The following is a 16,147-nucleotide window of genomic DNA, read 5'->3' as shown; positions in this document are numbered from 1 at the left end:
GCCCAACTCCTCTCTAAAATACAAATTAATTCAAGACATCATTTGCTTCTTATAGCACCATAAAAGTCAGTGCAGATGTTGGTGTTTGTCTGGAAATCTGCCCATTTTCAGACAGCAAGCTGTCTAATTTTTGCAAAGTCATTCTTAAACTGAGTAATTATTTTAATTAAGGTCTCTTACCTCACACCAATCATTGTTTTTTTTTTCCCCTACGTGTTGATAAGCAAGGATTGACTGCTGGCAGTGTTTGTGTTTTGGTTGTCTATCCTGCAGCTGTTGTGTTCTGGTTGCGGTCGTCATCAGTCAATTTTTCCAGTGACTAAGCATCGCTCTACTCCATCCCCCTTCCTGGGTGTCCTTGGCTTTGGGAAGTAATTCTTTTGACTGTTAGAATCATTAAAGACTATGATACTATGCTCAGGGTTGTAATTTAATGCAACAGATGTTTACAGTATCTGAAGTTCCAGACATTCAAAATACATGTTTACCATAATTTTTGTTATTTTAAAAGGAGTAAAACGCTGTTGCTTTCATGGCTTTTAAAATGACGTTTTATTTTTTTGAATGCAGCACATCTTTTTGTCTTATAGCAAATAAGCCACCAGCAGCCTTTATATGGACCTTTTCCTTTAATGAAGTAGTTTAGACTGGGGTCTGGTCATAAAAAAATAACCAGAATAATTTTCCCTGTGGTGGGGTATTTTTACCTCCGCCAAGGAGGTTATGTGATCGGCAGGGTTTGTTAATTTGTTAGTTTGTTTGTTAGCAACATAACTCAAAAAGTTATGGACGGATTTTGATGAAATTTTCAGGAAATGGCAGAAATAGCGTAAGGAAGAACGGACTAGATTTTGGGAGTGATCCAGATCACCATCTGGATCCAGGAATTTTTTAAGGGGTTCTTTAGTATTGGGAGATAGGGCTAATGGTGGAGGTCTGCGCTCTCCGAGTGCTTTTCTAGTATTTATATATTCTCATTTAATACTTTTCCCACAAACAAAATTGTGTGTTTGGGTTGAGGTAGAAATCTTTGGAGGGGGTGGCAAAGAAAAAAATAATCGTAATGATGACAAGTATTCAATGTATTTCTCTCCTTTTAAACACCTGTACTTTTTCGGTTTTTGCAGATTAGATGAAGACAGTAGTGATGTTGCTAATGAGACCTGAGCAGTAAGTCTTCCAGTGCATCACAGAACGGAGCCATAACTACGGTTCTGAGAGAGAGAGAGAGACAGACGCTCAGCTGCTGCTGTCCGTCTGAGTCCATGGGTAGCACCCTGCTGCTGGCAAAGAAGTGAGAGCATAGATATGACATACCAGAGAGGTAGAGGCACATCACTGAAACCGAGGAAATGTATATAATGATGCATTTTTCATTTTAATGCACACATCTGTGTCCAAATGTTTATATGTTTGACACAATCTTATTCATAAATTTGTCATTGTGTATATCAAATCTGTCCCTGGACTTCAAACTTATACCATCCAGAAAAATTATTGTGTTTTCATATCCTTAAGTCTTTTTTTCTTATAGATTGTTTGAAACTTGACTCTAGTTAACACCAAATCTTACATTCAAACATTTTCTTTAATGTGTGCTCGATTTAGTTTTATTCATTTTTTTAGCGTTTGTTTTAGTGTTTGTTTTATTTCTTGCATAATTTAAATGAGACAGCTCACTGACATCAACATAAAATTAATACACATCTATGAAAATATGATGGAAATACAAATTACGGTAGCTGGATTTGAATTAAAGTCTTAAGCAGACACTTACAAGATAAACAAAAACAACCTTTATAACTGCAGATCACCTTTAAGAACAGTTTACAAGACAGCACAGAAAAGTTTCCTAAACAAAAAAGACACTTTTTGGAAACACTTGGACCTAGAAAATAACTCTGGCCTTTTCTTGTGAGAGTTCTTGTGTTCATTTAATTCAAGACAAATAAATCAGTCGGGGGAATCATATTAAATGTCATATTGTGTGGCATGAACCTCAATGTATCCTGTCACAGCAAATCACATTAAGTGGAACTGTCTGGTGTGGTATGGTATCTTATTGTATCATTTCATATTGTTTGTACCATTTTAAAGCATATCATATTGTATTGTATAACATTTTTTGTATCATCTTGTATTGCATCACATTGTATTATATCATATCACATCATTTCGATTGTATTGTATGACATCAATTGCATTGTATCTTGTTACTATTTTGTACCATATTATATCACGTTGCATCTCATATCATACCGTTTCGTATTGTATCATATTATGTCGTATCACATCATATAACATTGTTTGTCTAATCTTGTATCATATTGTATTGTATGTTATCATACCTACAGCATAATTTCTGTCATCTTATATTGCTTTGTGTGCATGACATCGTGGTACCATAATGTATTACACCGTACCGTATTGTATCATGTTGAATCGAATCGAATCGCATTGTATTGTATCATATCGTACTGTACCACACCCTATCTTGTCGTACTGTATCATACCGCACCATACCCCATGCATCATATTGTCCAGTACATCATCCTGTGTATCAAATTCTACCTTACTGTACCCTATAATATCTCATCCTACTGTGCCATACCATATCTTATCATATTGAATTTTATCATACGTACCCTATCGTATCCTATCATATCGTATTACATTGTATTGTGTATTGTACAGTACCTTATCGTATCAAATCATACCATACTGTACTGTACCCTAATGTATCATATAGTATCATATTGTGTCATATCGTATTTAGTGGTATTGTACCATACCCTGTCATATCGTTTCTTATATTGTATTGTACTGTACCATACCCTGTTGTATTGTATCATATTGTATCGTGTCGTAACATACCTCACCGTGTGGTATCATATCTTACCGTTTGGAATCGTATTGTATCTTATTATATCATGTCATGTTGTATCGTAGCGTACCATTCTGTGCCATGCCTCATCATATTGTATCATATGGTATCATTTGTATCATATCATATTGTATGGTACTGTATTTTATTTTATTGTATCGTTGGGTTGTACCATATCGAGGCATATCATATTGTAAAGTATTGTTTGTATCATCTTGAATCATTTTGTGTCTTACCATACCATATTCTTTGTATCTAATCATATCATATCATATTGAATTGTATTGTATTTTATTGTTTGTATCATTTGTGCCGTATTGTTTTGTATAATCATATTGTTTAGTATTGTAACTTGTCATATCGTATTGTATTGATCAGAAGATCTTTGAATAAGCTGAACAAAACAAAGTGTGCTCAGGACAAAAAGAAAAAACAAACTCCAAATCAGTGCCAGAAACCACAGATTTACAGAAATGACTTATTTACAGTCAGTAAGTACTGAATGAAGAGTCCTAAAAGAGAATGAGATACAAGACTATTTAGACAAATAAATCAAAGTCACAGCTATTTTAATAAGCCCAGATTGGTAATGAAGCGGGTACTCACTCTAGAGGGAACCTAAAAGAGACACATGGTCACCAGGAAATAGTTTGGTGTGATGCATTTATAGCACATTTTATGCCTTAGTACAGTCTGAGCATTGACCAGTGCTGATTCATGATGCAAAGATTTGCTAGGGTAGAAGGAAAATGTATTTTTATTTGATTGGCATGGCCACTAAAAGGTTGAGAACTTTTCATACAATATGTGTCCGCAGTTGTTATAAGTTCCTCTGCCCTCAATGATCTTAAATGTCCCATGACAAATGTCCTCAACCTTAATTCCAAAGTAAATGTCAGGGCTTATGCAGGGTGACTCATTATATGTTTACAGGCTTTGTCTTAACCCAAAGAGTGCTGGTGGTAGACTGAGTAAACAGAAATTTGTCCTACTTTTAACTATTATGATCTGACTCATATTTATTGGAGTATTTATGCCTTATTTTCTGCCTCATAGCTCTTCAGTCTGATGTTGACCTGATTCTTGACAGGAGCGAGCAAGCTTGGGGTCAGCTAACAGATGACCTCAACAGATCTGGCAGTCACAGCCTGGCCCGGCCATCAGCTCAGCTCCTCATCACAGATTCATACTCATATCCTTACCCATGTGTGACCTTTTCAAACAAATGTTGCACTTGTCAATATCACAACAACCACATACCCCACCATACCGTGTGCGAGTTGGGGTTAACTCTTGTTTTCTCCAGACCCCCACTCCACCAGTGGCCCACTGGCTTCCTCATAACTGTACCGCTAATGCATTAGACCCAACAGGTGCTCTTTTCTGTGAGGATCACTTAGGTATATTTAGATTTTGAAACTTGAGAGGACAGGCCTCTGATTGGCTGTACTAGCCACATGATAACCTGGGTAGAAACCGCAGCTGTGTGCTGTTGCCCAGCGTTTCTCTGGAGGGAAGCTGGGGAGGCTTTGGCGGCTTGGGAGACCATTTAACTTTAATATTACTGGTAAGCTAAGAAAGGGATAAAAAGCACTAAAATCTGTATTTTCAATGCCATGCATGGCTTTTCCTTCTGTTTGGATTTCCACTTCTCCATCCTCTTCTGCCTGATGGATCCAGGAGGACAGCTTAATGAGGAATAAGGCTTGCGAATGCTCTCCTGCACCTTGATGGACTTTTAAAAATGGGCCAGAACTTCAAAAACCAAGCAAGATCAGAGCTGACCTGCCTTTGGATGTAGCTGAAATACCAGCAACAGCCGTGCCACTTTGCTGTCTTACCAAAATCTCAGCACCTTTGGGCCTTTTTCTGTGCATCTGTCTTACCCACTACACCTATTTCTCTTGTTTTAGAAAGAAATATATGTTTTAATTCAAAGAGAGTGCAATCAAGCGCTAAAAAAAGGTGGTTAGTATGCCATCCTATATTTAACCTGCAGCCTCAGAAGGCATTGCATCTCCATTTGCTAAACAGAGTCCACCAATCAGGCTGTGGCATTGGCTTACATGTCAAATAGTTGAAGCACTGTGGGGCAGCTGTCGCCAAACTTCAGCTAGGAGGCACAGCTCTTTGAACCGTGTTGTGGCAAGTGAGGGAGGAGGGGCGACAGAGGCCTGTCATAGTCTCACCTCCCCTAATCTGCAATTCTCCTTCTGTTATTATTGATTTACACTTGTTGAAGAGGTTTTGAGGCGTGTCACACACCGTCATTACTTTGTTTAGGATTTGGGGAAAATCACAAAGTTGGACGTTCAGTTTGAGACCCTAGTGGATGGCAAGTGAGGCTTCCTTTCTGTCAGGGAATACTGCTGCACTCTTTGGCTGGTATGGCATGCACTTTGGTTGAAAATCAAACTTGTAGTTTCCTTTTTCTCTGTTCTATGTTTGTTTTTAATTCTCTCTATTTGAACGGGGTGCTTTTGATCAATTCAGAGAGGCTGGTAGCAACTTCAATTTCCAGTCTGACTGTACTAAAATGTAAAAATTAAGATTTTAATCATGATCCGGTTCCTCAGATGGATCATTTGAGTTGATTGGGTTTACATGTTGTGAGCTTCAAAGTTAAATAATGCCTTTTTCATTCAAGTTTTCTGTCATGAGTGCCCTAAAGTTTTCCTCTGTTTTGTGTAGAACCTCTGAAAGGGTCCCAAAATGGCAGACACTGGTGAGGAATTTGATGATCTTGAGGAAGAAGAATTTGACGAGGTAGGTGGACGTGCTCTCTGTTTGTTATACACATTATGAACAAATTGAACCACACTTTGCCTTGTTTTGTGACTCTACTTGTTTTTTTTTTTTTTGTTTGTTTGTTTTTTTTACCATTTTAAGACTTTATATTAGCCAAAACACCTTAGATTTGCCAAAATCTGTATGTTGAAGGTACTGCATATACATAACATGCAGACCCATAAGAGGGCCCTATGAATAGTTAAGTTAACGACCCCCTCCAGTCAGCAGTTCAGGGAAGCAGTCACCCATGCCTGCTGGTAGATCCTGTTTCAGAGGGACACCTTCTGATGGGTTTTTAAGTCCTGGATTTCCCTTAACAGCCAACTATAAATCAAAACTATTTCAAACTGAATAGGATCATAAATGTGAATATTTAACTTGGGCATTTTCTACTGTCCTATATAGGTGCAGGGGCCCTTAGCTGAGGCTATGCCTCATGGCAGAAAGCCATGTAACTTTAGAAAAGTGTGACGTAATCATTACACAAGGTTGCCAAAAGTGCAAATAAAGTCACCTATTCTTACACAGAACTTTCATTCATTTATTATATTTAAAACCAGGAAATCATCTATCTTTACCATGTCTAACCTGTAGATGAACACATTTTGCAATGCTGTAATATTACCCAATTTATGACGGCATCCTTCCTGTGCAGCAGTGATAGGACTGCATGCTGTTTTAGTGTTTCTGGAAGCTACCATTTTGGTTTTTGTCTAAATGCTGTCCTATAATTTTCTACATATTTCACGCCAACCTTTGAGTTTTGTGTTCTGACATGATAATTGTCCACATATTTTTTGTTTTACTTTCAGGATGTTTTATGCATACATGTTGTTTATGAATTAATGTGTTGCTGAAGGTCTCTGTGTCAGTGTCCAATGGAAGAGTGAAAGCAGAAGGCTAACGGCTTAATCCCATATTTCCTGGCGAAATAGGATTAATGTTTGCCTTGTATTTGTCCCCAATTAATATCTATGATATCTTATAGGGGAGTTTGAATGGTTTTGCACAGAAACATTTGTTAAAAGATAAACCTTTGTTTATCCCACGTCGAAGCAATGCATTCATCTCCCATATAACATATCATCTGTTTCAAATAGATTTACTGTCTTTAAAGCAAAGATGTAAATCATTTGGCAGGTGGAACAAACTCACAAACTCTATACACTCTGATTTCACTAGCACTTTCATCTACACTGTGGAGAGAAACTGAATTATTATGACTTGATAGTAAGACGGCTTCATGTTTAATCTACAAAATGGGGAGAAACATAGTGCTCTTAGATCATAGCAAGGTACAGTTCACATTTAAGAGTTTATAATGGAGTAATTTTTAAATGATTACAGTTATTTAAACCAACTTCTTGAGTATTTCCTTCATATTATTTGAAAAAATATCTGAACTCCTCAGGTCAATCAGGGGAGGAGTGTAGAGTTCTCTGTCTGGCATTCAGACAAATTTAGAAGTGGACTTCTACGGCACATTGGCAGAGAGATGGAGCGAAGGGGGAAGTTAAGGGAAGGAAAGTGTGAGGAGGAGTGAGGGAGGGGGCAAATGAGATGAGCTACTGTGCTGTAAATCACACTGATAGCCTGGAATCGTGTTAATGTCACAGTGCGTAAAATGTACTCAGAAGAGGAGGAGAAATGGAAAAAGTGTTTGACGGGTGGTTGAGTAGATTATAAAGTACATCACTGTGTAGGGATGCACAATGAGGTGTTTGTTTCCATCCACACCTATGGTTCTCACCTGTCTGATAGATTTGAATATTGAAGCCTCTTACAAATGTTGATAAAAAATGATTGAGATGTTCTTTCTCTCAGCTCTGGCTAGTCATAGAGTTCAGGAAGGCTTTAAGGACTTATCTGTAAATATTTCACTTTGAAAGGTTTTGGTATTGATATTAAGACAGGCTGCAAGTTAGACATACTAATGATGTGATTGCAGGCTGTAGTCAAAGGTGCTCAACCTGACAGCATTACAAAAAATTAAAATCTTAGCAAGTGTATCTGCCTTATTCTAGCTTATTTTAAGCCATATTCATTTGAGGAATCCTGGTAAACATTTCAAAATATAAAAAGCAACAAATAAGAGGTAAATTGCTTGTAATATGTAAATTGTTAGTGCAGCAAGGTAGTTTTACTTGTCTTGCATCTTGAATTAAATAGTGAAGTATTTTATAAATAGACATCTTGTCTCAAAGACACAGTGCTTGCTGGCAGATATTTTTCTCACAACAGGTAAATTAGACCCCATTTTGCCTTTTATTTATCAATCTATTTTCATTTAAATTTTATTTAACCACGAAAAACCTCATTAAGATTAAGAGCCTCATTTACAAGAATGTCTGGCAGCTGCACAATTAAAGTTAAAGACATAAAAAATTCAACACAAAAACACTATGAAGATGTCTGATGTCAGCTAGCGATAACGGTCCTCCTGTGGCACATCGACAATGTGCTTGTTTGCAAAAGGAGAAACAAGCTGAGTGTTCTACATTCCTATTTACTTTACTTGATCAACATTAATCTGTAAGTTGTTACAGAGCAGCTACATCAACATGAACGTTCATAAAGTTTGCTGTATGATCAGATGCGATGTCAGGGCATTTTGGACGATCTTATTGTTCTTAAGACGTGACTGAAAAACTGCCAGTGATTTGCTAAAATACACAGATGGAATGAAGATTGGATAAGAAATGTAATGGTTGTAGAATCTTTGGCCTCCATACACAAAATGTGTAAATGATTTTTAAAAAAGTAAGTTAACTGTAGGGCAAAGGTAATTATTTGCAGTTAGCCAAGGGTATAAGCTTTAAAGTGTTTTTGTTTCATGTCTCAGTCTGCTACAAAGGCTGAGATATAAAGATTTGATAAATGTTTAAACTTCAAGCAGTTCTTTTTAGTAAACCCTCTGGTTTTGAGATAGTTCAAACATCCAAAATTGATCACAAACATTGCAGCCCATAACTTTAAACTCTAAAAAATGATTAATACTTAAAACTTGTAAGAATGGCACCAAGGAGAACAGATTTTAACAGTAAGTCCTCTCTAAAGATGTGACCAAAATGAATGAGCATGCACACTGTAAAACCCAATTAGTAAATCTTACTTTAAAAAATCATGCAAACTGATTGCCTAAAAAAAAAAGTAAAATGTTTGACCTCAGTAAACTAATATTATGTAGGAATGTAACAGTATCAAAATCTCACGCTATGATAACACCTCTGTAACAGGTCTACGGTACACATTTTATAGCAGTATTAAAAAAAAGAAGACCTGGGAAAAAAGTGTAGTTGGCATTTATTAAACAATAATTGTTCTTTGAATATTATAATATGTGCAAAATAGTGCTGTAGTTGTGCATTAGGCTTAAAAAAAATATATTCTTATACTTTGGCTCCAGTTTTTACTGACCTTCTAAAACCTTCGTTGTCCACCACTGAAAACAGCTGTAGGTCTTTGGTGATATATTCATAGATACATCTTGTGATCTGTTGAGTCCTCGCATTGTTGTGGGGAAGTGGGATTGTGAGCACTTCCTTAAGAGTCTTTTGGCCTGGCTGGCTGCTCCTCCCATAGGATGATGATTTGCCAAGGGGCTCCTCAAGTCTCTCTGCATATTGTTTTTATTTGTCCGTCGCCTTTTCTCCTTTTTCAGTTCTTGACACTGGGAAACCAAAATGCTTTTACACATCAAATTTAAAAGTCACTGGAGCCTCCATGATCTCATGTAATGCGATTCTCCCTTGCCACTTGTAGCATCCACCGTTTTTGCACTGTTAGAACAAGCCAGCCAGTGGAGCACAAAGAATGATGGGTACACAAGTGCCAGTGGTAACCGTAGTTCCTATACCCTTCACTCTGCTCCACTAAAAAAAACATATATTTTTTTTCCCTGAAGGCCTATCATTTGAAACCGCCACATCCACGACAGCATTGGGACACTTCTGTCACTGCAATACCGCAATGTTAACAATACTGTTACATCTATAACGTTTAGGTATTAGAGGGTATTATTGAGGCTGTCCTAGGTCTAAAGGAATGTAGAAGATATTTTTCCTTACTGTCAAACACAAATAAAGGTTCTCTGGATTGTAGACTGGTTAAATTGCAAGTTTGGCAATCAGCAGAGTCAAATCCAATGAAGATATTTCCTCAAAATGAACCTTCAGTTAAGGAAATGGAATGAAATTACTCCTGGATTGCGGTGAGCATATCTTAAGAGGCTCATGCAGACACTCCAGGCACATATTTTAACATGTTAAAATATCAAAAATAAGGTCCCAATTTCACAGCAATGCACTGAAAAGATTTGGCCCAGGCTAAAGTTTGTTCAAATGGTAGAAGCCCAGCAATGAGAGTGGGTTTGTGGGCTCTCTGATTAGTGGGTCAGTGGACCAATAAGAGAGCAAATAAAGTGTCAATTCAGCACTAAAAATGTCACGAAATGTTGTAGATAGGAGACAGAGACATTAGCGAAAGATATCACAAAGTGTTGTTAAATAATGCCAGAGCTTTCTGCATGGCCAGATATTTCTCAGGATAAGAGAGAAAATCTGTTACCCACGCCGATGAAATCTGCAGGGGGTTATGTAAAGGGTTCCGTATCTTTTCTTTGTTTTTTCTTTTTTTTTGTTTGTTTGTTTGTATGTGTACAAGATAACTCGAAAACGGAAAGTCGTATCTACACCAAACTTTCAGGGAATATTGGGATAGTGACAGGGAAGAATCGATTAGATTTTGGTGATGATCTGCGCACCCGTTCAGTTTTCTCTGACTTCGAAATTTTGAACACCATAGTAATCAATGGGAGCGTGAGTTCCTTGGTGGCGCTGCTTAGGTGTGCGTCTGCCGCCTCAGACGGTCATTCTAGTTATTGCTATTATTTGGTTGAACCAATCCTTTAAGCAAATGAGAGCTGTGTGTGAACAGACATGGAGATTATAAAGCTGTCTAAACTGTCTGTCTACTGCTGTCTGCTGTAGCAACTGATAACACAGACAATGGTCTATTTAATGACATAGTAAGAATAGAATTAAAGTCATGCGAGTGTGGGGTTTTTATAGACATGGTCACAGAGTTGAACGCAGACAGGCTCACATTACACCAAGGATATTACTGCCTCTCTTTCCTCTGTAGACTAGTTTTAATTAGACTGCTGTCACAATTACAGCACGTTTACCTCTGAGGGTTTATCTTCCTTTGAGAGACACAGTTTGAGCACAGGAGAATAACACACTACAAAAATACCCAGTGATTGATTTTTGATAGCTGATCACCTGCTAATGTATGTGGATTAAATTACTGGAAGTGGCAGTGGCAGTGATAGATTAGCACCAGAGCTGAGGAAAAATCAACCTCAATCCTGTGGAAAAGTACTGTGCTGTTTCTCCCAACACCTGTTCTGGCAGTTTTGAAACTCCAGAATGTTTCCTATATTTGTAGTATTATGAGGAGTATACAACAACTACTACTACTACAACAACAAGCACGGGTTTCTCTGAGCAAAAGACTGAGTCTCAACAGGTAACGCACCCACTCCCCTCCCGAGGGACAACAGCCTAAGCAGAGCAGGATATTTCAGTGTTGCATCCCCTTCCCCGTCTGCATGCATGTATAGGTCTTCTGCTGTCTGCTTATTCCTTTAAAGGCTGTGCCTTTCCTTCTTTTGGCACAAGCTTATCATTGCCTTTTAAGTTACAGAGAAAATTCTGCAATGTTTATTGCAGCCATGGATATTTTATACCTAAAATGTATATTTTAATGTGACTTCTCAGGCAAATGGCTTTTTTTGTGCAGATATATGCCTGTTGTTTGTAGTTCCCCGTTGCTTCACTGCTCAGCAGATGCAGTTCTGCAATCTTTGTGCATTTCTATGTGCTGAACCTGGCACTGCATGCAAGGACAGATTGTTGTTGATTGTTTTTTTTACGATGTATAAAGTACCTTCCTTCACTTATGCAGGTTTTGTTTTTCTTTAATCAATCTTCATCCATTATCTCAGATCTCACATCTCACATCTCTAACCCTAACTCTTTCATTATCCTAACTACCATGTAGAATATTTTTGTGTGTAACTCATATTTTTTTGTGTTTTGGCATGTTCCTTATCAGCCATTAAAGGTGAGTATTAAGAGTGAAAGGGAAACAACAAATGCACTTCTGATATCAGTTTGGATGGAAATGGGTTTCACTTTACAATAAGGTACAAAGAAATGTGGCATAATTACTTGGTAAAGAATGAGTAACTGAGAGTGGGTCATTAAGAAACGAATGAGTAACTAACTGCTGGTTTCCAATAGAAAGAATTAGTAATAAACTGAATCTGAGTCAGAGCCAGAGACTCAGAATCAAGTTTTATTGCCCAGTACGTTTTCAAATACAAGGAATTTGACTTGGTGTTTGGTGCAAAACAGATAACATAGAAGAAGAATAAAAATTAAGAGAATTATAAAAATTAAGAGGAGATAACTTCAACAGATTACGATAGAAAAATAAAATAGCAAAATAAAGTAGAAAATGCAATTTAAACATCACAAAAGTATGTACAAAGGTGCAAAAAAGGAGAGAGTGTACAGATGTGCAGGTTTACTGGTGATATGGTTATAGGATGTAAGTCCAGTGTGCGTTAATTTAACACATAGAGTCTGTATGAACATGCATTATTCTGTCTGCTGGTCAGGGGTTTGCCAGAGGGGAGGGTCTCAAGAAGTCCTATGTTGGGGTTAAAGGGTCAGCTGCAACTGCTAATTAACCTCCACAAAAACTGCCATATTTACCTTGTTACAGCTGGGTAACTTAACTGCTAATTAACAGGGAACAAATGAGTAACTAACTGCTAGTTACCCAGTGAAAGAATGAGCACCAAATACCAGTTAATCTACACTAAAACTGGCATAGTAACAGGTGAGTAACTGACTGCTAGTCAACCAGAGAATCAATGAGGATTTAACTGCTAGTTAATCAATAGTCCACATGGTGGGTAACTTGTCTTTAAATTTGTTTGGCACTTCATAGATAACTTTGAGACAAGAAATTTAAAACTTAGTAAATTTTCAGGCAGCGAATTAGGATATAACTGCAAACTAACATTAGTAAATGAAACAAACTGAATAACTACCTACATTTTTAATCTGGCTTTTTATTTGGGGTGATTTTAGAACCTTGGTCAGCATTTTTATGTTGTTTTTCCATTACATCTTTTCCAGCATTCACAGATTTTAATTTATTGGTTCCTAAATATCTGAATTAAAACTGTTTCTATTTTTTCCATGTTTTTTGTTTTGATAAAATGTATTTTATTTTACAACTGTGTTCCTTTTTCTGATTCTGTAAAGATTTTGTCGGTTTTTGCCAGTTTCGGTTTTGACTTTGTGTAAGGTTTTTTCTTTGTTCTTTTATGGTTGAAAAGCTCTTTATAGATAGATTATCATTATACTGGGTAGTTACTCAATACTAAATCATTATTTAATGGTTAGCTGCTCACAAGATACTCATTTTGTGTTCTGTATTGCAAAGTTGAGTGTTATACTGACTAGTTGTTAAGCACTTTATCATCAGTAGTGGGTTATCCAGCAGTTAGCTACTTATTCGTCACTGAATAATTTTGACCTTTTTATGAACCTTATGTAAAGTGATTGGAATATAATTGCGTACTACAGACACTCCAGTGACAACAAAAGGATCTGTTAATTTCTGTCAGAAAGATTTTAAATTTAAGAGAAAAAAATCTAGTTTAAAGAGTCAGACATTTATGAGAACCAAAACTTTGAGGTTTTGAGTTTCTAAAGTTGAAAATCATACCAGATGAAGTTGTTTGCCTTGCATCAATACTGCAGTCAAGAGCCTAATCAGATGATACTTTAAACTAAGCCTGAGCATTAACCCATTTAGACCTGATGCAATGTTTGCATATACCTTTAAGACCAGATGAGATGCTGATGTGTTTCTACCTAAGACCTGATATGATTTGGAGGATTTTTTTGTTTGTTTTTAAGACAAGTGACTCAAAATAGAGGGAACTACAGTTGTATTTTAGACAACAAGAATATCAAATATATACAGTTAATGATTCGAGCTTTCCCAAGATTTTATTTCATGTCTCTATCAGCCTCCAAGGGTGAGAAATAAAGATTTTGAGAGTAAATTTTTATGCCGTTTTCCAGAAAACTCAGATTTATGGAGGCCATTTTAAATAATACTTGGGTTTTTTGAGGGCGTTTTTTATGGCAACCTTAGGTCTACATGCGTTAAAGAAATATTTGTGATTTTATCCAAGAATCATCACATTATCATTTGGACTTTGAAGAGCAAGACCTGTGAACTGAGGCTATTCAGAAAAAAACACACTGACAGCATCCAGGAGACAATTCTGATTCAACCAGTGCCTTGAGTTTTGTTTCTTGTAAGTTAGAATTAAATTTCTGACTTTATAAATCTGGGATTTTCAAGTGTATGAAGTCAAAATGTATGATGTTTTAGCTCAAAATGTTTGAGTTTTTTGCCTTAAATTCACAGCTTTTTTCAGCTTATTTTTACCTCCGCCAAGGAGGTTATGTGATCAGCAGGGTTTGTTAGTTTGTTAGTTTGTTTGCGCTCTCTGAGTGCTTTCTAGTCTTTACTTAAAAATTAGCAGATCCTTTTATTTTTCTCTTTTTATAGTGGCTGTAAAATGCTCTCATGCTAAAAGATGCATGTTCACCTTAACACAATTTGATCATTGTTTACTACTAAATTTGTGTTACATTTGGATATATCACTGTTTCGTCTCCTGTGACAGCCTTGTTGAAAATGTTTGATGCCTGGTCGGTATGTTTCCTGTAATAAAGAGGAGCTATTTGTTGGTCAAATGGTTGATTGTCTTTCACTCTATCCCTCCTTAGCAAGGCTTGCCTACAAGGAAAGTCAGGAAGAGGGTCAAAGTGGATACTTCCAAGTTCATGACTCCATACCTGGCCCATAGCCAGAAGATGCTGGAGCAGTACAGTCATGTAAGCACTAAGTTCAGGTTTTGGATTTTAACCAGTTTACATTTTTTCTATTAAAGTTAATTTTTTTTTTTTATGGAAAACGATAAATTTATGTGATGAACTCAGATATTATCTACCTCAGACACGGTATCATTTTCATGACTCATGCTCTTTACTATTTCGTCTCTTGACAGAACAAGTACCGACAAGCTTATGACCTGTCTAGAGGGCAGCCTACTGCAATCTCTACTGAAACCCCTGAAATGATTCGCATCAAGAAGGCTCAGGAGCAGCTCAGTGAGGTACTGCTGTTAAATTTTCCACAAAATTATGTTTGGTAAAATTTATAGCAGATGACTAGAAGGTTACAGGGTTGGAAGATCTTTATCTCTTTCCTCTCTGTCTCATTAATATGAAGAAACTGTTTTGTTGGCAGTGTAGAGGAAACATTCTTTTACCTATGCAAGTAAAATTATTCAAGTAATGAAAATGAAACCCCGTAGTTGAGGCATGAACAAAAGAGTTGTGAGGAGGCTACTCTTAAAGTGTGCCTCAAACTGAGCATGCTCAGAAAAATTTTCATGAATAAAAAACAATGAGCTAAGCTAGACTCCTCAGGTTTGCAGACTCAGGGTTGGTGTTCAATGGACTACAAGGGAGTGAGGATCTTCAATAGTTTAGCAGATTTGTGGGTAAAAAGTGGGTTTGAACTGATGTTATCATATCCTCATATGGGATGAAGTTGTGAAAAAGGGCCCAGAGGTGTATTTAAAACTATGGGGTTCCTTTAGCTCCTTTGTCCCAAAAAGGAGTGAAGGATGAAGCTGAGCATTTGTTGAACTAGCTGATTCAGGAGAAAGAAGGAGGTTCAACAGATGGTCCGCGGTGCTAAGTCAGCATTAAGACACTGTAGTTTCTGGGCCCTAAAGAGATGTGTTTTTAAAGAGGAGTGTGTTTAGCTATGAATGAGATGTTAAAAACTGTATAAAAGTGAAATTCAGCATGCTTTGTCGACAGCCGCCTGGGCTTATGTTATTTTCAAATTGCTGTTAACTATCTTGCACCAGATTTAACATGTTTTTGAGTCTTTTTTTGAAGAACCATGCAAGGTTACTTTTGAGAAGCTGATTTTTTTGTTCCACAAGCTCAGATCCTGATTCAAGCTGATACATTTTAATACCATTGATGAGCAGAATAATCTCACCTAGTCCATTGTGATTTTTCTGTGAGATCTATTCAGATTAAAAAAAAGACACAATTAAGACACAATTAAGAATTTGATTTGATGTTCCTCTAGTTATTAACAATAATACATTTTATTCATCATCATCAGGTTAAATACCGCATGGAGGGAAATAAGGCTCGTAACCAAAGCTTGTATGATGGTGAAGCCAAGGAGGTCATTCACGTCAAGCGTGTGTCTGACCTGATCAGCAAGGTGAGTTACCAACATTTATTACAATCAACAGATAATATAAACCATTTTTGATGTTTAACACCA

The 16,147-nt window shown here is 36.9% G+C and overlaps 1 protein-coding gene across 10 annotated transcripts in view; it reads left to right on the top strand.

Annotated features, from left to right (window-relative positions):
* Positions 1 to 4,392: 4,392 nt before the first annotated feature.
* Positions 4,393 to 16,147, top strand: part of neb (nebulin) — a 98,051-nt gene continuing 86,296 nt past the window's right edge. For 8 of the 10 annotated variants that reach the window (XM_041806457.1, XM_041806450.1, XM_041806453.1 and 5 more), the window contains exons 1-6: positions 5,576 to 5,650; positions 11,123 to 11,203; positions 11,792 to 11,800; positions 14,560 to 14,667; positions 14,841 to 14,948; positions 15,980 to 16,084. In XM_041806457.1, the coding sequence (XP_041662391.1) occupies positions 5,597 to 5,650; positions 11,123 to 11,203; positions 11,792 to 11,800; positions 14,560 to 14,667; positions 14,841 to 14,948; positions 15,980 to 16,084 (465 nt within the window). In that variant the 5' untranslated portion in view covers positions 5,576 to 5,596. Of the gene's footprint in view, positions 4,452 to 5,575; positions 5,651 to 11,122; positions 11,204 to 11,791; positions 11,801 to 14,559; positions 14,668 to 14,840; positions 14,949 to 15,979; positions 16,085 to 16,147 lie in introns of those variants that run through there. The other 2 variants (XM_041806447.1, XM_041806449.1) reach the window with 2 other exon arrangements.

This window comes from Cheilinus undulatus, linkage group 15 (genome assembly GCF_018320785.1).
Source record: "Cheilinus undulatus linkage group 15, ASM1832078v1, whole genome shotgun sequence".
In the NCBI taxonomy this organism is placed as follows: domain Eukaryota; kingdom Metazoa; phylum Chordata; class Actinopteri; order Labriformes; family Labridae; genus Cheilinus; species Cheilinus undulatus.
This window is presented reverse-complemented; position numbering and strand designations above follow the sequence as displayed.